General features: G+C 38.9%; 1 protein-coding gene across 1 annotated transcript in view; it reads left to right on the top strand.

The window, feature by feature from the left end:
• COL19A1 (collagen type XIX alpha 1 chain) overlaps positions 1–27279 on the top strand; it is a gene marked incomplete at both ends in the record, with an annotated part of 357838 nt that overhangs the window by 282142 nt on the left and 48417 nt on the right. Inside the window, 16 exons of the mRNA XM_081251264.1 lie at positions 3255–3317; positions 8159–8194; positions 9109–9144; positions 9241–9294; positions 9973–10026; positions 15025–15078; positions 15777–15866; positions 16637–16681; positions 16788–16865; positions 18430–18465; positions 18578–18631; positions 18732–18785; positions 19841–19882; positions 23741–23845; positions 23927–23980; positions 24229–24282. Of these exons, the coding sequence (XP_081107390.1) occupies positions 3255–3317; positions 8159–8194; positions 9109–9144; positions 9241–9294; positions 9973–10026; positions 15025–15078; positions 15777–15866; positions 16637–16681; positions 16788–16865; positions 18430–18465; positions 18578–18631; positions 18732–18785; positions 19841–19882; positions 23741–23845; positions 23927–23980; positions 24229–24282 (909 nt within the window). The remainder of the gene's footprint in view (positions 1–3254; positions 3318–8158; positions 8195–9108; positions 9145–9240; positions 9295–9972; positions 10027–15024; positions 15079–15776; positions 15867–16636; positions 16682–16787; positions 16866–18429; positions 18466–18577; positions 18632–18731; positions 18786–19840; positions 19883–23740; positions 23846–23926; positions 23981–24228; positions 24283–27279) is intronic.

Here is a 27279-nt window from a genome sequence, read left to right as displayed (position 1 = left end):
GGCACATATGAAGCCCTCACTAATGCTTCACTCCTTCCTATCCATCTGCTCCAAACTTTCTTCATTCTCATAAGGTATCGTTTATCTCTGTTTGATATTAATAGTTAGTTGTTACCATCCTTAACACCCAGTCTTGATCATCTTTGCTTCTCCCGCCATAATGTTGAGGCTCAATTTATCTTGTAGAATAAAAGATTGAACCAGAAGTACAATTTCAACCCATAAGTGACTTATTGCTGTATCACACATCACTTCTCAATGCACCGGCTGGCAGAGTAGAATCACAAAACCAGCCTACCATTTGGAACCCAGCCTTCCAGTGAAGCACCAGGACAGATGCAAACAGCAGTAGGATGAACACACAAATCACTCCTAGGTTAGCAGCCAAATCCTGTATCAAGAACACTGGGATACAGGAAGAAACACCAAGGAACACTACCGGCTTTTAATGGTAAATGGCGATGGAGACCATGATATCCAAGTAACCAGTCTACCAGGACTGAAATGATGACCTGAGACTGATGGGATCTGGTGAGGGGATGATGCTGTGTTTGCAGGTCAGTCGGGGAGAACTGCTCCTTTATAGAGACGGTGGAATAGGTGACAGCATATCTAAGGACTCCTGAGAAATTAGTGGTGTCTTTTAGGGCAGTTGTCAGAGGGAAAAGATGGAGGCTCAACACCACCAGACCTTTCAGATAGCATCCAAGGTGTCAAATTAAATGACAGCCTTTCCTGAAGCTAAGTAAATTCATCACTTGTCTTTCACCTCATAGCCACAGTGATAAATCACTGAACAGCCATTCTAACTATGAAAAACAGCATACATGTCTGTGCTTCAGGTGTGAAATGCTTTTGTTTGTAGAGTTTTATATAAGGGAACAGAACCCTAAGATTTCCTCCAAGCCCGGACACCCCTTTGTACCAATCAGAGATGGACCAAAGCCTCTGTTGGGTCCTTCCTCTGCATTTCAATGGAGACCTGTATACATTGCTTCAAATACGTAGCAGCTGTGAACATAGTTACTCTTCCTCCAAGTATATTCCCCTTACCTTTGGTATTGAGCAGATGTGACTTTTATAGTAATTTCTAGACCCTTTCCTTGATTTCTACATTTACTTTATGCAACTTACTAGGCATAAGTTTTTCTATCACACCTATGCACTGGGGCTTTTAGCACCTATCAAATGGGTAGTAGGAAGGTCACTCTGTACAGCCTGACACTTGTACAAGGCCAATTGTTTATTTATTCTTTCAAACCAACAGCAGTCAGCCCCTTAAATGTCTCCACCAATTTCTTACTCTTTGTACTATGGATAGAATTCAATATCTGTAGAAAAACATGGCTTCTCCTACAATATGGTAAGTGCAAAACTGATGGTACATTATATGTTTGGATGGTACACTATAAAGGAAAATACTTGTATTAATAAAATCAAGATTACATTTACAAAATATATTCCACAAATCTAGACACCGCCTTAATAAAAACATGGCTTTGTCTGTCCATTATATATGACAGTCTCCCTCTTCCTCTAGTCTAAAATCACAAGACACTGATTAGGATAGAAATGTAGAAATAAAACAATGTTTTAGGGCTGTAATAAACTAGTACTTGAAATACTTTGGGTAGATTGTTGTTTGAGGATTCAAAATAAACACATAGGACTTCCCTGGTGACGCAGTGGTTGAGAGTTCACCAGCCGATGCAGGGGACACGGGTTCGTGCCCCGTTCTGGGAAGATCCCACATGCCGCGGAGTGGCTGGGCCCATGAGCCATGGCTGCTGAGCCTGCGTGTCCGGAACCTGTGCTCCGCAATGGGAGAGGCCACAGCAGTGAGAGGCCCGCGTACCGCAAAAGAAAAAAAAAGTAAACACATAAACATATCCACACAGAGGGCAGGTATGAAGATGTTCATTGCAGCCTTGTTTATAACAGAGAAAAGCTAGAGGCAACCAAATACCCATCATGATGAACCCCGATACATTAACACAATAGAACACTATCTGAGGGTTCAATGAATGAGCTAGATCTAAATATATCTATTAATAGAGGATGGATATTAAAAACCACATTGAGTGGGGAAAAAAGTCACAGAATATTATATACAAGATCAAACAATGGCTTCTATAGAATTTGTTTTAAATATCCAAAATAACATTATTTATGTTTCCATATATGCAGTAAAAGTGCAAAAATATAGACTGAAAATATAAGTACTAAATTCATGACAGTAGCTCTCTCTGGGACAGGAAAAGAGAGAGAATTTGAAACTTCTTCGATTATAAATTTTTTTTCTTCCATCTTGGGTGTGTGGTCCATGGAGGTTTGACATATTCAACTTTATGTGTTTTGTATTTTTTTCAAAATATAAAAAAAGACAAGATGGGCAAAAAAACATATACTTGGAAGTACAATGTTGAGCACTGTTTTGCAAAAATGCTCCTGAGATTGGAAAATAACCAACAATACATAACTTCTAGTGGCTGCATTTAATTTAACAACTGTCTGGTATTCAGGAATGTTGGTTAACACTTAAAGGGAAGCACAATGCTGGGACATCCCTGAAGTCTAATTAACAATACATTTCCTTGCCACAAGTATTATTTCTAAAATTTTATTTTCTCAAAATTCCCTTTATATGTCACATACAAATCCCTTCTCAAGATTTTTGACCAGAACCTCTTAGGCATTTCTAAGTTGCTACTGTCCCCACATCAACAAGAATGCCTTCTTTGTCCACAGCCAAACATTTAAGTGCTGGAAACAGTGGAGAGATGTGTTTTTCTTCCTGTGACTCCTCACCCCTCCACCTCCCCCAACCTGAAAAAAGAAAGAAGTGTCTGAAATAAAATGGGTCTGGATTATTGTGTCAGTTAAATTATCTCATGTCTTTAAAGCCACAAAAATTCTTTTTTTTTTTTGCAAAAACAAAATACAGCAGAGCGAAATTATAAATTTTTCCCTCTAAATGTTCTTTCCTTGAAAAATAATTGACTTTTGTTTCACATTAATTTTAAAGATCCTAATGAATATTATGGATTTCTAAAAGACCTAAAGGCATCATGGAACACTGACAAATACATTATTATGCGAATAGCCTAACTGGATTCAGAACTTCACATTGCCTCTTGGGGGATAATAGATAATTTCTGTGGTTAGAAAGGGCACAGACAATGCTCTGACCCTGACAGTCACAACAGGAGTCACCTGGCCTCCTGCAAAAACTTTCTTCTGCTTTTTCTTGAAAGGGTGAAATTGGACCACCAGGATTTCCAGGCTCTATTGGCCCTAAAGGTGAAAAAGGAGAATCTGTAAGTATTTTAGCTTTGAGAGCAGAGGAAGAATATCCAAAAGATAGAATTAAAAATGTATTTCTTAATCAGCCCCAGTTCCATGCACCTTGGTTGCCCCTGCCATAGGGAACAATAGATCAGATATTTGAGCATGTACTCTAGTCAAGGTACTAAGTTTTTTACATGTATTACCTCACTTAGTTCATTTGTTTAAAAATCACCCCCATTCTTCAGATGAGGAAACTGAGGCACAGAGAGGTTAAGTAACTTCTGTAAGTTCACACAGCTAGGAAGTATTGAAACCATGAATCACTCCTAGGTAGGCGGATTCCAGAACCCAGGGTTTAAAAATCATTAAGCTGCCATGCTATAACTAAACATAATAGCTAAAATGAATAATAAAAGCATCTTTGGGCTTCCCCGGTGGCACAGTGGTTAAGAATCCACCTGCCAATGCAGGGGACACGGGTTCGAGCCCTGGTCCAGGAAGATCCCACATGCCGCGGAGCAACTAAGCCCATGAGCCACAACTACTGAGCCTGCACTCTAGAGCCCGTGAACCACAACTACTGAAGCCCCCATGCCACAACTACTGAGCTCGTGTGCCTAGAGCCCGTGCTCTGCAACAGGAGAGGCCACTGCAATGAGAGGCCCGTGCACCGCAACGAAGAGTAGCCCGCGCTCGCCACAACTAGAGGAAGCCCGCGTGCAGCAACGAAGACCGAATGGCAGCCAAAAATAAATTAATTTTTTTTAAAATGAAGCATCTTTGGCAATGACAGTCATTTTTCAGGCAGCTTTAGAATCAGTGCTGTCACTCAGGTACCCCGAAGTTCTCCTACTTCAGGAATCATGCTTGCGCTTAGTATTCCATCCAGGCCAGTAACAGCCCTTCCTGGGACTCTATGGGAAATCTCACGTGTCCCACGAATCCAGCCCGGTGTCTGCTGCCCCGTCCATCTGCCTGCTCACTCCTGATACTCCACACTTGTGGGCACGTCTCCCACCTCTTACCTACCTCTCTGGGTCCCCACTCTCTCCCCTCCACGCTGGAACACTGACACTCACCTTCTCCTAATTTCCACGTGACCCGTAACAGACCAGTCCCTAAGATTTACTACAGTTCTACTGGGATAGCTGGGACTTGTAGAGCAGAGGAGAGAAATCTGAATGGGTTAGAGCAGGGCTTCTCATACTAAGTGTGAACTTAAATTACCTGAAGATCATTTTGAAATGCTGATCCTAGTTCAGCAGGTCTGGCTGGGGCTTTTTACTGAACCCACGTTCAGCTGCTGACGGCTCATAAGCCAATAATTCGAGAGGCAAATGTCAGTAGAAAGGAAAGATGCTTTAATCAGAAAAGCCACCATCTGGGAAGATGGTGGACTTGTGTCGAGAGACCAACTCCAAAGATTCTGCTCAGCCATGACAGTTTTTAGAGGGAAAAATGGGGGAAGAATCTTAGTGAATCATTGAGGCAGGAGGTTGGGTTCTGCACCTTTCTCCATTGCATGCAGACTGGCTGACTCTTTCTTCAGATGTTATCTTGCCCACGTGATCTGCCTGCAGGAGAGTTAGTCATTTTTTAACTGCTTAATTCTTCATTCTTTTCATCTAGGAAAAGAATCAACAGGTTAGACAAGGCATGGGGTGCATTCAGGAGAGCACAAGTCAGGAGTTACTTACAATTGCTTAGTGATCTCATTTTTCTATTTAGGTTCTTTTAAGTTTGGAAGGGAACAGAAATGGGCAAACAGGAAAGGGACAAAAGAGCTGCTTTCAGCCTGAGTGGCCGTATTTCTCAAAGACCCAGGCCATTCTCCTGCTGTGGGTCCCTAGACCATGTTTTGAGTAGCAAGCGCTGGAGGATGTCACAGTTCCTAAGGGTTTCCCTGTGGTTCTCCATCCTGCCACCAAGACCTAACCCCCTGAGACTACCTTTAGCCCCATCTACCTTACCCAGGAGAAACCAGCTTCTTTTCCTCTCAGTTCTTCTCCTTGTCAGTTCCCTCTTAACCCCTGAATTATCCCACACCCCTTACACATCTTTGCCTGCCTTTCTCCTCACCCCCCCCGCCCCCGCACAGGAAAAAACACAAATTTTACATTATGAGCAGAGCAGTTTAGTTCTTTGTGATCTCAACCTCTTTAATACAGAACAGGATCTGGACTTAACTTTACAGAATAACCAGAAGGCCCAAACAGAAGAACAGTCTTCATCCAAATCTGAATTTGGAGCCTGAATGGTACTTTACAATGGCAGTTTGCTCCCCGTTACAGGAAATTTAGAACATGACTAGGTTAGACATCAGAGCTAAAATATCGTCTGGTTGAACCCCAGGATTTTATAGATAAGGAAAAAGAGGCTCTAAAATGTAAATGACTTGCCCCAGATGGTAGCCGTTGGAACTAGGACAAAATATTGGGTCTCTAGATACCCAGGCTCCTGATTCTGGCTCCTTTTTCTTTTACAAGCAGTTGCTTTAGTCAGTGTGGCTGGACAGAGGTTCTAGATAAGCAATGTGCTGTAGTCAGAAACAAGCAGTTACAAAAGCAATGCTGCCCATTGCTCACATCTAATTAACTTTGTCTCCTATCTTAAAAATCAAATCGATTTTTAGAATTAAGACTGAAAAGCAAAAATATAAAGCCCTAATCTAATACATAGAAAGTATCCAATAATAAGAGTTGTAATGATGTTGGATAGATATGGGTCATAGTAGTCAGGGTAGGTAGGTTATGCCTAGTAACAAATTAGCCCTGAAATATCTATGGTTTTAACCCAAGAAAGGTTTTCTCTTGCTCGTGCTACCTGCCCAGCGTGGTCGGGAGGAGTGGGTGTCCTGCTGCACACGACCCTCAGTGACCAGTCACCAGGCTGATTAGCACCTGGGAGCTATGCCATCCAATAGGTGCAACCTTCTCAGCTGCCACTGCCAGGGAAGCAGGACTGGAGGATGATGAATGGGCTCCTTCAAGCGGCACGCATCACTTCTGCACACATTTCAGGGTCAGGACTAGCTGCCTGGCCTCACATAACTGCAGGGAGCTTGGAAACGTCAAGGAGAAGATGGGGGCCCACAGTCCCCAGGTCATGGGACACGAGGCTTGTTCAGTAACTACACCCCTCCCGATAGTGACCTGAAGGTCAAGCCCCTAAGAGGACATTTGAGAGCAGCACTACCTGCCATAGTGGTTCTCACACTTGCCCTTGACTTTCAGATGCAAAAGAAAATCACTAAAATTACTAAATTACTAAAAATGTGTGGTATCCATCTTATTGTCCATTCACTCCATTCAAATAATAAATCAATTACATTTCAAATCAAATCAAACAGACTGAGCAAGCAAAGCCTGGGATTGAAGCCAGGCTGCCTGGGTTTAAATCATCAATGACCTCTTACTGATTATGTGACCTTGAGGAAATGACTTAATTTCTCTGGGCCTCAGATTCTCCCTCTGTAAATGAGTGTACTCATCGTACCTACCCTGTTGACACAAGAGGTTAGCTGTGTTAGTGTATAGTAGGTGATTAAAACAGGTGTGAGTGTTTTATTCAATAAATGTCAGCTATTGTTATATCTATAAAACTTTAAATTCCCTAATTTAATAAACTTTCGTTCAACACCAGTAGTGTACCCCAGAGATGTTATGATAGTCAAGATGAATTATGTCTCTACATTCACAGAGTTCATAGGCGAGATAAACAAGGGAACATACAGTGGGTGAATGCTGTTGTAGGGGAAGTAACTCAGTTAGAAACTTTCTGAGTCTCTTTCCTCATTCCTGAAATGGGACAATATCTCCCTCACAGCCCTGTAGTGAAGGTTAAATGACATCATGATACATACCTTCAAGAACAGAAGTTAATAAGGGGAAGCCTCCCCGTGTGTGTGTGTGTGTGTGTGTGTGTGTGTGTGTGTTAAGGATGGGTTGTGGTGTTAGTAACACAGTGACAACAGGGAGAGTGTTACTTAATAAGGGGCATTCCTTCAAAGCTTCTGTCTCTCCCCAGAACCTTCATACCTAGACCCAACAAGAACTAGTATCAGGCTTCCCTGGTGGCACAGTGGTTGAGAGTCCACCTGCTGATGCAGGGGACACGGGTTCGTGCCCCGGTCCGGGAGGATACCATATGCCACGGAGCGGCTGGGCCCGTGAGCCATGGCTGCTGAGCCTGCGTGTCCGGAACCTGTGCTCCTCAAAGGGAGAGGCCACAACAGTGAGAGGCCTGCATACTGCAAAAAAAAAAAAAGAACTAGTATCAGTTCCACAGACTTGTACTGTTATTCACCCAGTGATTAACTGCTTCAAGCCATTTTCATTAAAAGAAAAATGAAAATTAGTAAAGTATTTTTAAAATAATGATTTTGCATTTTTAAACACTAATTTAAACTCTGTATTTTTAAGCACCAGCTTAAGTAACTGGAAAAATTCAAATGAATGTCCTTCCACTGATCACTCTGCAACTTCACATTCATTCTGCCTCTGATTGGATGTGTGTGTGTGTGTGTGTGTGTGTGTGTGTGTGTGTGTGTGTGTGTGTGACCATCTTCTATGTGAACCATGCAAGAGGAAGCTTTGGCCTTGGACAGCATTGTAATTTGTCAACCACTCAGGATTCTCAAAATAACATTGAAATGATTAACTTACTGTTCATTTGGAAATATGAAAAGGTTTTTAAATTCATTTTCATATGGTCCTTCTAAGCTGCATAGGCAGACAATGTGACACTGTGGATCACTGCTTGTTTGCAATGGAGTCTGAGTTTGGCCTGCAGGATTTACCCACATCTGGGTTTGGAGAAATTATTTCTAAAAGTGTTTATAAATGATTCTGTTTTCCACCCATTTTCCTAGGGGGAACCCTTTACAAAAGGCGAAAAGGGAGATAGAGTAAGTAGATGTTTTATCACTGTCTTGGGTTTTCTGCTTCATTGATTTCTTTCTCTCTGGTTTCTAGTATGTTTACTTTGGAGTCTAATACATTTGATAAGGTCAGCTCCCTGAGCATTTTACTTTTTCCTCTGTGAATTTTGACTCTTTTATTTTGATAAATGAGAAATTTAAACCTTGTTAAGTGTTATCATGTGATGACACTTCAACATTGGCTTTGGGTAGTGTATATTTTCTTTAACCCATTACTATTTGTGACTGGACATGAACATGATGAAAGGCATACACTAAGGATATTTAAAATACAAAATTAATATGTAAGATACAGATTTTTTTCAAAAATTTTGTTAATGATACAAATTGGATTTCTCAAACAAGAAAGGATCAATGATAAGTCATGGAATATAAGAAAAGCAAACTCATTATAGCCAATATTGTCCTCTCTTGTGTAACCTTAATTTTTGTGTGTTTTTTTGTTCCATTAAATACGTACACCTGAAAGTAGAATCTCCATGACATATCAACTTAAACTCTACTCTTTCTTTTTCGCCCTCATCTGCAGTTTTACTTCTCTTGAGATACAAGATGAACTGGCGGCAAATTATAACAATGTCAGCTAAGTAGGAAACTCAGTGACCACTAATGGACCATGACGGTTAAAGTGTCAAAAGTGACATTGGGGAAAAAAACTGTTACAGAGGAGAAAGAAAAATAGGAAATTATTGTTTATGTATTAGCAATAATTATTTTAAATCATATTTTAGAATGAACCCTCCTTGACTTCATCATGTCTTCCATAATTTTCCCCTTTATTGTATGTCAGCTAGTGGGGAAGTAGATGAATTGCAGCATTAGAGATGCTTTTCTCCATCCATATTTAAACATTACACGTATGGTCCTTATTTCATTTACAGGGAGAACCTGGAATAAAAGGATCACAGGGAATAAAGGTAATCCCCTGACACCCTTCTCTTGCATCTCCAACGTAATGAGATTGTGAAAAGTTAAAGTAACCATTTCACTTTCCTTCCCACCCATATGTTTAGGGCGAGCCTGGAGATCCTAGTCCCCCTGGTGTAATAGGAAGCTCAGGACTAAAGGTACATAAGAAATAACTGAGATGAATGAGGATATTATTCTGAAGTTATAGCCATTTCTGTAAAACAAGGAACTCTGATGGACCACTCATTTTCGTCACAAATGTTCTCAGAGACTTTATCATGTTTCCATGGTGATCTCCCCATCCCCACATTGGCCGCATTTATTACATACATGGTAACTGTGCCTTATGGATCACAATGGGATTTTTAAGCTCTTTTTAGACCATATTCACAATAGCATCCTAAAAGCTTTAAGAGTAAACAGTGTGAGCCACATCTATGACCCTGAGCTGTATTCTCAAAGAGAACAGGATTCAGGATTCAATTTCCTAAGCCAAAATTATGCAGCCCAGAAGTGTCTGAGTTGCCCATGCAGGACTCTACAGGAGCGTCCCAAAGAAGACCAACTGTTGGGAGGTGCTCGAGAGATTCGTGTGTTATGCCCCCACCAGTGGGTAAGGCAAGTTATCCAGGCCTCACCTACTGGTGAGAACAGACTCATTTAAATGACATCTTGAAAATATCTTTGTAGGCCCAAAGCACATTTCAGTGTTATATAGAGGAGGCTGGATGGTGGAAAGTCGATCTTTCTATAGATAAAGGTCACACCATGTTTTACATATATTCAGGTACAATCTAATTTTTATCAAATTAAAGTACATATCACCTTCTATTTAGGGTCAGCAAGGACCCGCAGGCCCTGTGGGACCCAGAGGACCACCAGGAGATACTGTATGTGTAGTAGATGCATGTATCTTTGATATTTGGAAATTGAATTGAGACTAAAGCATGTTTTAAAGAACATCAACATCTGTTCATGTGACTGAGTTATACTACATTTTCCAAAGGCATGGGTCATCTCTACCAATAAAACTGAGCACACCTAATGTCAGAGGCTATTGAGAACATTAGTATCTTCATATAGTCATACGAGGTCCTTTTGAATATTAGCCTAACAAATCAGTCTTTGAAACCCAAGTTAGCATTTCCATTATACATCATTACACATGGCTTTTGGTTCAATTCTCCATCCAAGTAAGAAACTTCCAAAGCTTCTGTTGTTGTCTTCTTGCAACATTCTCCAAAATGGGCAAGTCTTTTGGCTGAAAATACTTATATAATGCAACTGGAAAAGGTCCTCCGGTTGCATTAAACCTAGCTTTACTGTGCTCACAATTCTGTTTCTCTCTCTCTCTCTCTCTCTCTCTCTCTCTCTCTCTCACACACACACACACACACACACATACACACCCTCACACCATTTAAATGTACTTTTTTCTTTTTTTAATTGAAGTAGTTGATTTACAATATTATATTAGTTTCAGGTGTACATTATGGTAATTCAATATTTTTATAGATTATATACCATTTAAAGTTATTACAAAATAATGGCTATTTTTCCTGTGTTGTACAATGTATCCTACTTGCTTATTTATTCTATACACAGTAGTTTGCACTTCTTAATTCCCTTACCCCTATCTCCTTCCCCCTTCCCTTTCCCCCACTGGTAACCGCTAGTTTGTTCTCTATATCTGTGTGTCTGTTATATATTGTTATGTTCAATCATTTGTTTTATTTTTTAGATTCCACATATACGTGATAACATACAATATTTGTCTTTCTCCATCTGACATATTTCATAAAGCACAGTACCCTCTAGGTCCAGCCACACTGTTGCAAATGGCAGAATTTCATTCTTTCTTATGGCTGAGTAGCATTCCATTGTGTATGTATATGACATCTTCTTTATCCATTAATCTATTGATGGACACTTAGGTTGCTTCCATATCTTGGCAACTATAAATAATGCTGCTAAGAACATTGGGGTGCATGTATCTTTTTGAATTACTGTTTTCATTTCCTTTGAATATATAACCAAGCATGGGATTGCTGGATCACTAGGTAACTCTATTTTTAGTTTTTTGAGGAACCTCCATAATGATTTCTCTAGTGGCTGCACCGATTTACATTCCCACCAATAGTGCGCTAGGGTTCCTTTTTTGCCACATCCTTTCCAACACTTGTTATTTGTAGAATTTTTGATGATAGCCATTCTGACAGGTGTGAGGTGATACCTCATTGTGGTTTTGATTTGCATTTCCCTGATGATTAACGATGTTGAGCATCTTTTCATGTGCTTGTTGGCCATCTGTATGTCTTCTTTGGAAAAATGTCTATTCAGGTCTTCTGTCCATTTCTTAAATCAGGTTGTTTGTTTTTCTTAATATTGAGTTTTATGAGCTGTTTATATGTTTTTGATATTAATTCTTTATCAGTCATATCATTTGCAAATATTTCCTCCTATTCAGTAGATTGTCTTTTCATTTTGTCAATGGTTTCCCTTGCTGTGCAAAAGCTTTTAAGTTTAGTTAGGCCCCATTTGTTTATTTTTGCTTTTGTTCCCTTTGCCTTAGGAAACAGATCCAAATATATTGCTACAATTTATGTCAAAGAGTGTTCTGCCTATTTTTTCTTTTAGAAGTTTTATGGTTTCAGGTCTTACCTTTAGGTCTTTAATTCAGTTTGAGTTTATTTTTGTATATGGTGTGAGAAAATGTTCTAACTTATTGTTTTACATGTAGCTGTCTAGTTTTCCCAGCACCACTTATTGAAGAGATTGTCTTTTCTCCACTGTATATTCTTGCTTTCTTTGCCATAGGTTAGTTGACCAATAATTGGTTTATTTCTGAGCTATCTATGGTTCCATTGAGCTATGTGTCTGTTTTTGTGCCAGTACCATACTGTTTTGATTACTGTAGCTTTGTAATATACTCTGAAGTCCGAGAGTGTCATATCTCCAGCTTTGTTCTTCTTTCTCAAGATTGCTTTGGCAATGTGATGTCTTTTGTGGTCCCATATAAATTTTAGGATTATTTATCCTAGTTCTGTGAAAAATGCATTGGGCAATGCATTAAATCTGTAGATTGCTTTGGGTTGTAATGACATTTTAACAGTATTAATCCTTTCAATCCATGAGCACAGGGTCTTTCCATTTCTTTATATCTTTTTCAATTTCCTTCATCAGTGTTTTATATAGTTTTTAGACTATAGATTTTTCACCTCATTGGTTAAGTTTATTCATAGGTATTTTATTCTTTTTCATTTGATTTTGTATGGGATTATTTTCTTGCTTTCTCTTTTGGATAGTTTCATTATTAGTGTATAGAAAAGCAACAGATTTCTATATATTAATCTCATATCCTGCAACTTTACTGAATTCATTTGTTACATCTAATAGTTTTTTGGTGGAGACTTTACAGCTTTCTATGTATAGTATCATAGCATCTGCAAATAGTGACAGTTTTACTGCTTTCCTTCCAATTTGGATGCCTTTTATTTCCTTCTCTTGTCTGGTTGCTGTGGCTAGGACTTCCAATACTATGTTAAATAGAACTGGTGAGAGTGGGCATACACATTTTCTTCCTGATTTTAGAGGAAAGGCTTTCAGCTTTTTACCACTGAGTATGATGTTAGCTTTGAGTTTGTCATAAATGGTGTTTATAATGTTGAGATATGTTCCCTCTGTACCAACTTGGTTGAGCATTTATCATGAGTGGATGTTTAAGTTTGTGAATTGCTTTTTCTGCATGTTTTGAGATTATCATAATTTTTACCCTTCCTTTTGTGAATGTGGTACATCACATAGATTGATTTGCAGGTATTGAACCATACTTACATCCCTGGAATAAATACCACTTGATTATGGTGTATGATCCCTTTTATAAATTCTTGAATTCAGTTTGCTAACATTTTGTTGAGGATTCTTGAATTCAGTTTGCTAACATTTTGTTGAGGATTTTTGCATCTATATTCATATAGGCTTGTAATTTTCTTTTTTTGTAATGTCTTTGTCTGGTCTTGGTATCAGAGTAATAGTGGTCCTATAGAATGAATTTGGGAGTGTTCCCTCCTCTTCAACTTTTTGGAATAGTTTGAGGAGGAAAGGCATTAGCTCTTCACTATATGTTTGGTAGAATTTACCTGTGAAGCTCTCCAGTCCTGGACTTTTGCTTGCTGTAGGGTCTTTTTTTTAATTGCAAATTCAATTTCACTACTAGTGACCAGCCTGTTCAGATTGTCTATTACTTTCTAATTCAATGTTGGAAGGTTTTATGTTTCTAGAAATTTGTCCACTTCTATGTTTTCCAATTTTTTGGCATATAACTAGTATTCTTTTATGATTTTTTGCATCTCTGTGGTAATGGTTGTCATTTTTCCTCTTTCGTTTCTTATTTGGCTTATGTGTGTCCTCTCTTTTTTTCTTGATGAGCTCTCACTAAAGGCTTATCAATTTTGTTTATCTTTTCAAAAAACATAGCTCTTTGTTTCATTGATCTTATCTATTGTTTGGGGGTTTGGGGATCTTTATTTTAGTTAATATTTCCTCTCTGATCTTTGTCATTTCCTTCCTTCTTCAAACTTTCAGTTTTGTTTGTTTTTCTTTTTCTAATTCCTTTATGTGGGAAGTTAGGTTGTTTATTTGAGATTTTTTCTTGTTTGTTGAGTTAGGCCTATACCACCATAAACTTAGAACTGCTTTTTCTGTATCCCATAGATTTTGGAAAGCTGTGTTTCCATTTTCATTTGTCTTGAGGTGTTTTCTGATTTCCTCTTGATTTCTTCATTTACACATTGGTTTTTTAGTAACATGTTGTTTAGTCTCCACAATTTTGTGTTTACCCCATTTTATTTCCTGTAATTTATTTCTAGTTTCATACTATATTGGTTGGAAAAAATGCTTGATATAATTTCTGTTCTCTTATATTTGTTGAGACTTGTTTTGTGGCCTAGCATGTGATCTATCCTGGAGAACGTTCCATGTGCACTGGAAAAGAATGTGTATTCTTCTGTTTTTTGATTGAATAAATGCACTTTCCTATCCATTCCCCCATGTCAGCTTTGTGTCCCTTGGACAATCTCCCTAGCCTTCTGACATCTTGGGAGCCAAAACCTCACTATCAATCCTCACTTGAGCAAAACGAGAAAAATGCTTGACCATCACTTCTTGACACTGATCTCTATCTGGCCATGATTTGAGTACCCTCCATGCAAGTGTTAGAATCTCTCCTTTTCCCTTCACCTTGGGAGCAGCCCCATGACATCTTGCTCTGTTCTCCATGCTCCCTGACTGAGCCTCCAGGGGTTCATCTTTCAGTACGTTTGGTCACTTGGTACTTTGAACATTCACTTCATGAAGCAAATCTTTTTGCTGCACCCCCAAGCCATTTATTGAACCATTGCAGGTGTACCTAATGGAGACATCTTACAAAAAGAAACAAAATGCTGGTGGCACAGGTGGAGCCACAAGGTGCCCAAGAAATGACGTTAAGTGATAGTGGCTAAAGCTAAAATAGAGACTAAAATAAAAGAGATTTCTTGCCAAATCATAGTAAAAGCATACTTTCTATTTACTCCATTGTCTTTCTGAGTCATAGTGTGATGCCACCAACAGCCATTCTTCCATGCCTTTTGGCAGTAATATGGATAGGGCATTTAGTTCAGGTCTCCTTTGTTTAGTTTTTTTCTCATTACATTCAGGTTATCTCACTTGAAACAACAAGCCACATATTTTCATTAAGGTTTTTCTCTCTGCAGCAGACCAAAATCAACACATTCCCATGTAGTTTACATGTTAAAATTCTGTTCTCCTGACAGAGACTCACAGATAGAAATGTTATTACAATAAGAGATTTTCTAATTGCTCTCTCCCTTTTATTCTGAATTTTCTAGGGATTGCCAGGAGAACATGGTATCCCAGGAAAACAAGGCATTAAGGGAGAAAAGGTATAGCTTCCGTTTCACTCACTTTGTGTATTAAGGAGCTGGGTAGGAGGAAGAGACAGAGGGTCATAAGGACACTGAGGGAGTGAAAGGACAGGACAGGGCAGCTGGGATTGTGCAGGAGATAGATGTTCGCATCAACTATGGCGTGAGTGTCATCCCTGGACACTGTGGCAGCCCGGGTTCTGGCACTGAAAATGCAATGTGACAAAATGAACGGCCTTAGAGTTGAAGATCTCAGGACTCAAAAAACCTGTTTCAGGCTCAGCTAACAACTCAGGTATAGACCTAAGAAGTCTCAATCTCTCAGAACCTGTTTCTTGATGTCTACATGGAAATAGTATTTTAGTACTGAACTATTATTTGGGAATAACTTAAAGAAAACATAAAGGTCATCTAAAGAACTGTATGAATAGATTTTTATATTTTTTGCATATCTATTTATACACATACATACATTTCATGATACTATAAACCTACTGTAACATAGCTCACCACAAGATCTAGGTGCACTTAAGATAACAGAACAGTGTCCACGTGGATTGGACACTCAGTACATACAGTGGAATGAGTGAGTGAATGGGTGAGAGAATGCAGTGTGACTGGCTATGATGACAACTTAATACTGTGGAAACTGCTGCCTCTACACGTCCCACCATGAACCTGAGTGATGAAGTGAGAATCTTACCTTGTTTCCTCAGGGAGACCCAGGTGGGATTATAGGCCCTCCTGGACTTCCAGGTCCAAAAGGTGAGGCTGGTCCTCCAGGAAAAAGCCTGCCAGGGGAACCAGTAAGTACCAATCTTTTTACTAACATTTCCTTTGAAACTTGATTAATTACTGTTTGTGTGTTCCCAGTTTCAGATCACAGGCATAGGAATGTTTAGGTCTGCAGAAAAAGAAGTATTCATTCTTTAGATCAGAGGTCTAATCTTTTTGGAAATTTGATGCAAGCAAAGGGCTCTCATCTGAAGAAAATGCACATACAGGCACCATTTTTCATACAATTTTGGGAGATTCATAGGCGCCCCTGAAGCTTCTGCAGGGACTATTTAGGAACCTGTGAAGCCTAGTAAGGTATGCTAGTTTTAAACCATAAATCTTCCTTGGACAATATCTTAAAACAGAAGAACTGCCTGAAATTTCCTTTCTAGAGGCTCTGCATATATAGCCATAGGTGGTCATCTTTAAAAAATGTCCATGTGTCCTGGGCTAATCCCAGGACATAGAAAACTGGATAGCTGGAGAATCCAACCCATATGCCTGTTTCATCTGCCTTTTTTTCTCATCCCCTTTGACCTTTTATATGAATAGTAATAAATACTTCCCAATATCAGATGCCTCATTTTAAAGATGAAAACATCTTATATTTTAAAGTAACTATACAAAATCTGTAGCCTAGTGAAATTTGTGTTCCCTCTTCTTTACTATTTTACAGAAAAGGTTTATTCAAAAAAGATGAAGAGCAATGAAATATTTTTGAGTTATGACTTCTAAGATGTAATTAAACTTTTTAGGAAAATAAATGTATTCACTTCCTTTTCTCTTCTTTTTCTTTTAGGGATTAGATGGAAATCCTGGAGCACCTGGTCCACGAGGGCCAAAGGTAAAAATATCATAGATAATTTTTAAAGAATTAATAATTAATGAAATATAACTGGAAAATCCATGTCCCTTGAGCCTCACACTAACAGAAGCATCTAATTGCACAGGGAGAAAGAGGACTGCCAGGTATCCACGGCTCCCCAGGTGACATAGGCCCCCCAGGGATAGGAATTCCTGGCCAAACTGTAAGTGAAATTCAATCAAGTTTTTGAAACCCTGTTGACCCAATGTTGTGAAATAAAATCCAGCAACAAATTTGAATATGGAGAAAAGAGTGAAATGGTCAGAGGATATACAAAAAATCCTAGTCAGAGAGCAAGAATTAATGGCATTGTGGTTATATCCTAAGCACAGAAGGTACCCACTGTTTATTGACTTACAGATGCTAATCACACATACACTGATTTTGAATTAGAGGAAGTTATTTAACACTTTATTCCTCCATTCTATATATTTAAAAGTACAAATGAGTGTAAGATTATGAGAATGCCCAATATTAGGTTATTATATATTACTGTTTGTTTTTAATTAGAATAAAATGAAAAGTTACTTTTAAAGTGAATGGAGTGCCTATAAATGAGATGATATAAAAAATCTCTATGTAATATCTTAGAGAAGAGAAAATAGAGATAGTTTTGATAGTTAAGACAAATAATAGAAAAATTTTTGATGTGTTTTAGCTATAAGGGTAATAATGATAATAATGATCATTGTATGCATACTTGTGGACTAAATAGCAGTAAGAGATAAAACTTTTTATTTACTATGAAAAAAGATAAAAGATTTTGGGACAAGAAAAGTGAAATAGATGGTTATCCTAAAGACATTAATTTGGGGATTGGCCTTGAAATGAAATTATTGTGAGAGGTAAAAGAAGATGTAAATAGTGAATGCTTATATTGTGTGTGGCTTGTGTTTGATTTTCCAGGGTGAGAATATAAAGACCACTGGAGATGGGAGATTAAACAAAGTAAAAAAGTAGGTCAGGAAATTATTAGGGGAGTGAAGGAGGTTGAAGCAAAAAGTAAACCAACAAACGAAAAATAACTTAAGCACACAGTATAAATAGAAAGGGAGCAAAAGGTAGCTTTGACAATATGAATATTTATTTAAAAGTAAGAAGGGAAAAGGCAGTGAGCAGGTAGTGAAGTCAGGTGCTGAGACCCCAGCTCTTTACTCACCCAGGTGATGAGTCAGTTCCTCATCCAGGGGTCCATGGTCATGAGATGGGGATGGATCTGTCATCATTAGGTTCATTGATAATCTCCCAGCCTCATTTTAGTTACCCCAAATTCCAGTTTTCTAACATAGAAAAGAATAACTGAAGTTTTATTTCCAGTTCCCGTCACTGAACACTGGTTCTGGCAATTTCTTCAGAGAAATGACTCCCAGTAAAAAGCAGGAAGGAAAGGAAGCCCCAAGCCGGTTACCCTGTGGCCGGCCAGTGTCTAGCAGACAGAACTTGGGCATGTTGTTTGTGTGCCCATGAGTGGGCAGGGACCGATGGCGGGCTCAGGGGCGGCCCAGGTGTCTGAACCAGTTACAGTGGTGCTTCCAGCACTGCATCTGGTCAGGTGTTCACCTGCCACCCAGAACTCTTGGCCAGCTTTGCAGAGAGTTTTCAGAGTGTGCAGGGTGGCAAGCCCTGCTGTCCACTATGTAAATTACAGTACTTGGCCCTTTATCCCACTTGGGTAATCTATGGACATTCCCAGCAGAATTCTCATCACTGAATCTCCTTCTATTCAGGGCTCCCAAGGCCCAGCTGGAGAGCCAGGGATTCAGGTAAGCTACTTAACCAAGTGATCTGGCACAGCAAATCCATCTTGCTGACTGGGGTGGGGGGGCAATTACTAAAAGACTATCTTTATAAGTAACTATATTCCCCCTTTTCCAGGGTCCTCGAGGTCTCCCTGGGTTGCCAGGAGCTCCAGGGACCCCAGGGAACGATGTAAGGACAGTTTTTACCTACTTTCCCTCTCCCTCACACCTGTTTTAATCTGAACCTGTGCCGAGGTGCAAAGATTTGAACATGCTGCTTCTGTTTTCAGGGAGCTCCTGGGAGGGATGGAAAGCCAGGTCTGCCAGGCCCCCCAGGTGACCCGGTATGTTGACAGACTGTGCCTTATTTATGTATCTTTAATGCACCCAGAAGCCAAACAGCCTACCAAGCAAGTTTTGCTGTCCAAAATAATTAGAATGCTCAGTGACTGCTGAGTGATTTTGTTTATCCCCATTTTTTTGTAGAGGGGAGAAAAATTCAAGCTACTTCAGCATTTATGTGTGTGTGACGAATACTTATTTCCTGAGGGTATAATTCAGCTGTACAGTTCCTGCCCCAAGCTGAACCTTGGTGTATAATGTCTCAATCCCATGGAAAATTGAGTTAAAATACATAGCCACAGATTCTATTCTTTCTAATGCTAGTGACTAAATGAATTTCATTTTTCTAAATGAAAGTTTGCAGGTAAGTTTCCCACAATATGGTACATATCTATTGATTCGGTGGGTTTAAGAATGCTGGAATGGTTAAATTACAAAACTGGCTTGAGTAGGCTTTTCAGAACAGGTTTAGGCATTAAATGGGTGTTCCGAAGTTTTATTTTAGGTTACACCTTGCTTTGAGTGACAGTGAAATCCCTTTAAATAGCCTCCAAATTGGCAGTTATAATTTACGAAGCCATATGGTATATGACATTGTATTAAGAGTTTTGTATAATAAAACCCAAATCTGGCCTCTCGGTTCTGTCTCACAAATCCTCCTCCACCGTTTGAGCCTCATGTGCCATTATAAGTTACATGCAGAGGCGTATCGTGGCCTTTAACTCCCTCACTGAGTGAATCATGTGTGTATGTGCATTGACTGGGAACCTTTAAATCATTCCTGGGGTTTACGGTGTCTCTCTGAAAGGATGCTTTAAGACACGAGGCCAAAGCACTGCCCGAGTCCTGTGTCTGTTTCTGGATGGGAAACATCATGTTGGCCAACCATCCTGATGGTGAGACTCTTCTAAGCCCTACCATTTGTCACCATGGTGACAAATCTCAGCTGGCCTGGTGTTTTGAGGGAAACTATCTGCATTCATTATGTTTGTATTGTATCATGGGCCTGTATATGTATAATTACATGTATTGGGGTTTTTTTTCTCCTTATCCACAGATTGCACTTCCTCTCTTGGGAGACATTGGGGCCTTGTTCAAGGTACTCTGTGACTATGTAAGAAATTATGTGTTAATTTCTGGGAAAAATCAGAAAGGAAATCTTTACGAGAATTTGAGTTGATTGCTTAGCCTGAATTAAAATTCAGTTTCTTAATGGCAGAACATCTTTCAGATAGAAAAAGGAACAGGTATCTGTATGTATCTAGTGGCACTGATACTAATTCCCCACTCTCTTCTTTACCAGCCTCTCATTTTGGGTGTGGAGGAGCAGGGGGGCAGGGGAGGAGGTGGTAGTTCTGAGATGAGCTTCAGGAGAGGAACGGTGTCATTAGCACTCTTGAGTGGATGTTCTCTCTCTGCAGCAATAGCCTTCTCTTAACGGTGTTTACCCACCCAGGCTCATCACTGTGAAACCCAGTCCTTCTCACGGTCTCCGCCCTGGCCAGTCCAGGATGGAAAGCAATGCTGCTCAATAAACAGCTAGCTTGCAAGTTTTTATGTCATGGGATTTTACAAAGTGAGTTACAAAATTCCATAGCTGACAATTGCCCTAACACCTGTGACTCTGTTAAATAAAAATGATCTCTACCTATCACCCACCTCACAGGGAATTAATCTTGTTACCATTTTTTTTTCTCTGATACTTTCCTCTATTTTACTTGTAAAACAGATGGGGGGAGGTTGATCATGGGACACCTGGAGGTTGTGTATTTGCATGTTTCTTTGTGGAATGCTAAGACTGAACCCAAATGAAAGTCTGTCCCTTTATATTCAACTCAAACCTCATGTGTCGTATCTGTCAATGTAGGAGTGGACAGTATATTTGTACACACACACACATGAGCTATGTGTGTGTATATGTGATCTATTTTATATTCCCAGCATTTAGCCCAATGGTTCCTGCAACAACTTACTCAGTAGTAGGCAGGCAGCAATATTTGTTGAATTGAATTCACAAGACTAGAATTCTAGTAAATATATTTGTCAGGTGATAAAGGTTTTGAGAATAGTATATGAATACAAATGTAAATGTAGATATAAATACATAGAGGGGGGGTTTTAAGACTTTCAAAAGCCAACATTTTCTCATAAGTCAGAAAATAGTATTTATGGGGCTTCAGGAGGATCTTGTGTTTGTTGAGTTATGATTACATGCCAGGCAACACACTGCCTTACTTATATCATCTCACTTAATCTGCACAAGAATCCTATGAGTTCAGGCTGTGGAGTTTCCCATTCTGTATACGAGAGAACTAAATTCTGAGGAGTTCATTTAAGTACCTTGCTCAGAGTCACACAGCCAGTAAGTGCGACATTAACACAGGAGTGCAGGTCCTCAGACAGTCAGTCTCATGTTCTTTACGAGGCCAGTGATGTTGGAAATGGCAGGATTGTAGGAGTTACATCATTCTGGAACAGTTAGCGTTCTTTAAGGATCAAAAAAATTCTTGACTATCCTGATAGGATGTGGGGCAGCTCCCACTACAGACAAAAAGACTGCAAGCAGGCTCTGACAGGGAAAAGAACCAGGGCTCCGATGGCCTCAGACATGGAAGTAGTCAACAGTTTCACCAGGGCAGCATCCCCTTAATAAATGCCCTTGCCAGGGTCCAGACCCAGCATCACCTCATGGAGGTTCTGAGTCTCATGGGAGCCAGTTGGCAAGAGGTGGACAGGACCCTTGACTGACAGTCCCAGCAAGCTGTATTCAGTAGAAGAGAAGCATGTAGTTCCCCAAAGCATATGGGAATTTTAATCCTAATCCTGTCACCCAATACATTAACTGTCCCACTCTGTCTTAAAGCCTTTAGCGGACTTGATCGTCCTGCTTTCTGTTTTCAAAAACTGTGTTTGGATAAAGTGTTGAAAAGAACTGACGTATTTCCCAGCCCAAATGATGTATACCTTCAAAGACCTTCCTCCAGGTTAATCTGTGTATCAGTCCTTCTTTGAACGAGCTTGTGCATTAGCTAATAACTGATACGTCTTTATCCTCTCTGTGAGAAAAATCTTAAAAGGTATTTTTCAAGAACCTTAATGAAATCCACTTTTCCTTCATTTACCATTCTAGTAACCCTACCCTAAAGAAGATGAGGTCAGTTTGAAATGACTCTAGAAAATCCAGTCGACTTGTAATTATTTCCATTTTTTATGTTTTATTAAAACAATCATGAAACTACCACAACATTGTAAATCAACTATACTTCAATAAAAATCAATTGAATAATCCATCCTAACATGTTACTTATATACAAAGTAGAAATAGACCCACAGACATGGAAAACAAACTTATGGCTACAAAAGGGGAAACGGGGGAAGGGATAAATTGGGAGTTTGGGATTAACATATGAACACTACTGTATGCAATAGATAACCAACAAAGACCTACTGTAGCACAGGAAACTATGCTCAATATTTTGCAATAACCTATAAGGGAAAAGAATCTGAAAAAAAGATATATATGTATGTATAACTGAATCACTTTGCCATTTACCTGAAATTAACACAACATTGTGAATAAAAAAGCAATCAATTGAATAATCCATTCTAAAATGTTACTATATATTGATATGCCATGTTATAATGTCTACAGATACAGTAGACATTCTTTATACTTTTTGAAATATGGAAAGCTTTTTGGTTCTCTGAAGTCCTCAAGCGTCTCTACCTTCACAGTTTTTCAGATTTAGTAGGGGTGGTTCTACAATTATGTATGCGTTTCTTAACTCCTGTACTGGTACATTAGCTCAGTGGAATGATCCTAGTGGTAAAATTAGTTTGGGAAACTGCACATTCCAACTCCTTCTCATGTATTCCAGCTCTAAGAAGGACAACCATAAAGAGAACTGTTCTGACCCAGCATTTTTTAGGCAAATTGCCTCAGAACCTTTTCAATATCATACAAAATTCATCTTCCATGGAGCATATGTTTGGAAATCAAACTTGTGCTGATATACACTGGGTCAAAAATATTGAACTTCATGGGCTTTCTTGCCAGCTTCAACAGCAAGCTTCTGTTCCCTCTTCATGTTTAAGGATTCTGCCCTTTGGTTAAAAGGATGGAAGAATTGAGGCTTAGATTGTCCTACCTTTGGTCAATTGTTAAATTTAAGCTGTCTCCCCCACTCAGTAGTCCCTATTTTATGCCTTTCCTGATCATATTTTTATAACAGTTTATTTTAAAATAAGCCTCTGTAGGCTTTATGTGATAGGAAGTTTATCTTGTGGGCTCAGATGCCTAAATTGAAGCCCTTGCAGATCAGCTAAAGATTACAGAGAAGGCGATGGAAAGGTGGCTCCACTTTATTTCCTATCTGCACTTAGATTTGACTTAGAAGTCAAGTCTCAGTAACTCAAATAATTGTTTCCCACATGAGTGTTTCCCCTAACAAATAAAAGGTTTGTAAGCTGTGTTGAGGGTTCTCCAACTGATTGGGCTCTCAAAAGGGGAAATCCTTGCTTCACAGCTTTCGTCCTTTCTTTCTTTTCTTTCTTTTTTCTTTCTTTCTTTCTTTCTTTTCTTTCTTTCTTTTTTTCTTTCTTTCTTTCTTTCTTTCTTTCTTCCTTCCTTCCTTTCTTTCTTTCTTTCTTTCTTATGATTTATGCTATTGGCTTTATGAGCTCTGTAATCTTGCTGGTTATTCCAAACTTTATTGCCACCTCCCTTTTTAAACATGCCACTAAGCAATTGAAACTCTGTGTTCTTGACTTATGAGTTTATCTTTAAAAATATTTTTTGCCTCCCCAAAAGTAGTCTTTCAAATTGAATAAATTAAGTTTCTGAAAGTAGAGTGACATTGCAATGGCTATCACTCAACTCTCACAAAAGTTCAAAAAGAAGTTCAAATCCAATCAATGAATAATGAATCTCCAGTGACCTTATCTCTGTCTTCATTAGAACTTCTGTGGCAACTGCCAAGCCAGTGTCCCTGGGCTGAAAAGCAACAAAGGAGAAGAAGCAGGCGCTGGTGAGCCTGGACAGTTTGATTCTGTAGCCCAGAAGGTAAGAAGGGGGCTAAGTGTTGGTGGACCCTGGAGGTGACACATGGTGCCTTCTCTCAGCTATGACTGCTCTGTCCTCTAGGGCGATGTAGGGCCACGAGGTCCTCCAGGAGTCCCAGGCAGAGATGGGCCAAAGGTAAGGAAGTCTCTCCTCTGTGCAACCTTTAATTCCAGGTAAAAAAAAAGAAATACATTTTAAAATACAGTCCTTTTTCTAAAAATATTTTGGAAAAGTGGTGTAAAAGCCATTTGCAGATGTCATTTACTTTTTTCCCTGATTCTGTCCAAATGACATGCCCCAAGTGTCCTGAGAAGAGATATGCTCATTTTCCCAAAAGATGACAAAATGACTGAGTGTACTAACTAAATGTATTGTGTCTCTAGGGGAGCAAAGGAGAGCGAGGCTACCCCGGGATACGTGGGGAGAAAGGCAATGAGGTAAAAGGCTCCTCTCTGATCATGCAGCCCTACTGTTGATTCTTTCCATGTGACACAACAAAAGGACATCAATTTTCCTATATCTCATGTTTGATGCTAAACAAATAGAAACAAAGAAAGGTTTTTTCCAAATGTTAACACATTTTAAATAATACGTTGATGCTTATTCTCAGTGATCCAGTTTTTGAGACAAGGGAATTCAAACACAAAGTTAACATATCAGTTACTACGTTTCTGTTTTCTCATAGCAGGTAACACTTCCAGCTCTCTCAAGATAAAAGCAAGAAGAAAGAGGAAAAGGAGGTTTACTGAAAAGAATCCCAAAGTAGCTCATAGAATTGAAGGGATAGTTAGCAACCAGCCTAGGGATAGGGCAGCTCCAGAACTCAGCAGAACTTCCCTGGGCCGCTGCTGTAACGTGACTCAGTTTCAATGACCTTGGTTTGTTTGTATCTCTGCTCAACTTTCTAGCTCTTGGGAGGAAGAAAAAAAAAACTATCAAATGGGTCTGCTTGGACTGATTTAAATCAGCTGCCCACCCTCCCACTGAGGTTCAAAGTCAAATGTGCTCTTGAGATGGTGGCATAATTTTCTGACTCTCAGCCACACTGATGCTCAGGATAGCATTCTTTCCTGCATAATTCACATTAACTCTTAGAAAAACCAATTAGGATGATGAATTATTGTTAAACAGTTTTGATACTAATAATTCTTAATGAAAGTAAGTAAGCCATCTGGCATATAGTAACCTTAATGTTAATGCAGAAAATCAAAATGATATAAAGTAGATCTTTTTTCTGAGTTGGAGTTATATATTTCACATTATAAATTATCATCGTTGTTATTGTTTTTAATTTAACATGGATTCTATTCAAGAAAACTGTGAGGATTGGCTTGTTTTTTTTTCCAAGTTAAAAATTGAAGAGCAAAGAAATACAACATTTATTTTCATCTGTAAATAGAACAGTAAAGGCATTTTATTTTCTAAATGAGGAAGAGTTATTGAGCTTTTGCATCTTCATGCTCCACAGAAAGTTGCACTAAAGTACAAGCACAGTGTCTGATTTTAATAGTCTAACAGCTTTTAACTGCCTAGACTCAAGAAGTAGGCTTTAAAGGCAATTGAGAATGTAATAACAAAAGGATCAGGAAATAATTGGAATTCACGTTTTTTCATAAGTGACTCTAAATTAAATTTATTAAAAGTTAACTTTTATTGATTCTTCAGAATCCTTAGCACTGCTGGTGAACTGAAATCCCTCCCTAATTCCTTCGCTATTTTAGTCTGCTTTTCCTTAAGTACACCTTGTTGACTCTTTAACACAGCATACCCAGACTTTGCACAAGGCACTTAGATAGACAATTCCAGCTAGTTCAGGAGGAGATTCTTCACTGTTTCTTCATATCACATGAATAGTATGAATAAACCTGAAGTAACATACTAGCTCAGTTGGGCCTTTGGCGGGTAATGGGGCAATGCAGCTTGTCCCTCTCAGGCAGGTGGGAAATATTGAATATTATCTTGGCTTCTACTTGGACTCAGATACTCCCTGAAATTTTAATTTGTTGATTTATTTAAGTGAATGAAACTTTGCCCAAGAACATATGTATTTCCAGCTGGCCAATAAACTATACTATTTTAATATGCATATAATATCTAACCATACAAAATCTAAGATTTCTGTTCTACCCTTAGTGGAAAAGATGCAGAAGGACACCCTGTCTCTTTGAGGAATTCCCAATTATTATTTAATATTATCCAATGGTCGATTTAACCCATTTGGGAACTTAAAGAGAGGAGTTGCCTTTCGGTTTATTGCTCTTACAAAAGTGACATTACCCTCAACGGTTTTTACAGATGTTGTTTCACAATGCAAGGTAGCAAATTAGCGATGCTGATAGAACACAGATTTACCTCTCATAGTCAGAGGGAATTCTTGCTTGGAATCCAGGTCTTTCTACAATATTTTAGAATAATAATTGATAGATAGGATGTGAAAAATATTGTCAGCCATAAGTTGTAACAATGGAAAAATAAATATTCTTGGTAGCAACTGAGGTAGGACTTGCAAAATCAAAATATCAGAATAGGGAAAGAACTTAGCTCTAATGATCCTTGACTATGCAGTAAATTTTAATTTGTATTTTAGTTTGGTACAATATGCTAAATTGACTGTCCTACTCTTTAATAGGTATTTGTCTTCTTTAATGACCTTTCTTGTCTTGTAAAATTACCTGCTTGCCCTTTATACATCCATAGTAACTTTTACCCTTACTACAGAATTTCAGCTTGTTCAGAGAAAGATGGCTGAGAATGATTTTTTTTTATTTATGGACTGAGGTTTACTTTAAAGTTTAATGTGGTCATCAAAGGTTAATGAGTCCCAAGCTTATAAACTGGACTACCTAAAGACTCACTCAGCATCTCTAGACTGATTCAGTGTTGAGACTAAAAGTAGCAAAAAAAAAAAAAAGAATACATATGAACACACATATCTTATACACGTACATACAGAGAGAATTTTATGGAAATGTGGGTGTTTTGAGATAAAGCAATTTGTGGCATAGCATTTATAATCTCCAGACATTTAGAGACCTATTCCCAAAGGAAATTTGTTTCCTTTCCACTTATAACCCCATATACAAGTTAATGGTGGGGGAATGAAAAGAGTCCATACAACATGCCAATGTGTACCGCCCACAAATGCACATGGGCACATGTGTGCACATGCGTGCGCACACACACACACACACGCACACACACTGAGCATTGCCAGTGAGGATGATACCATCTTGAAGAAAGTATATGTCCACATTAACACAAGTATACATAAGATTTTACCCAAGACTCTTGTTACATGAGGAATTTCGGCACGTTCAAGGAGAGCCTTTCCAGCATTTCTTCACCTCCCATCACATGGAAAAACCTGAAGGAATATATGATCCCATTAGGCATTAGATGGACAGACCTGGCAGAGCTTGGTCCTTAATCCCATT

Source organism: Mesoplodon bidens (assembly GCF_964165515.1).
Source record: "Mesoplodon bidens genome assembly, chromosome: 12".
NCBI classification, from domain to species: Eukaryota; Metazoa; Chordata; class Mammalia; order Artiodactyla; family Ziphiidae; genus Mesoplodon; species Mesoplodon bidens.
The sequence above is the reverse complement of the archived record's forward strand: the minus strand, read 5'-3'. Positions and strand labels throughout refer to the sequence as shown.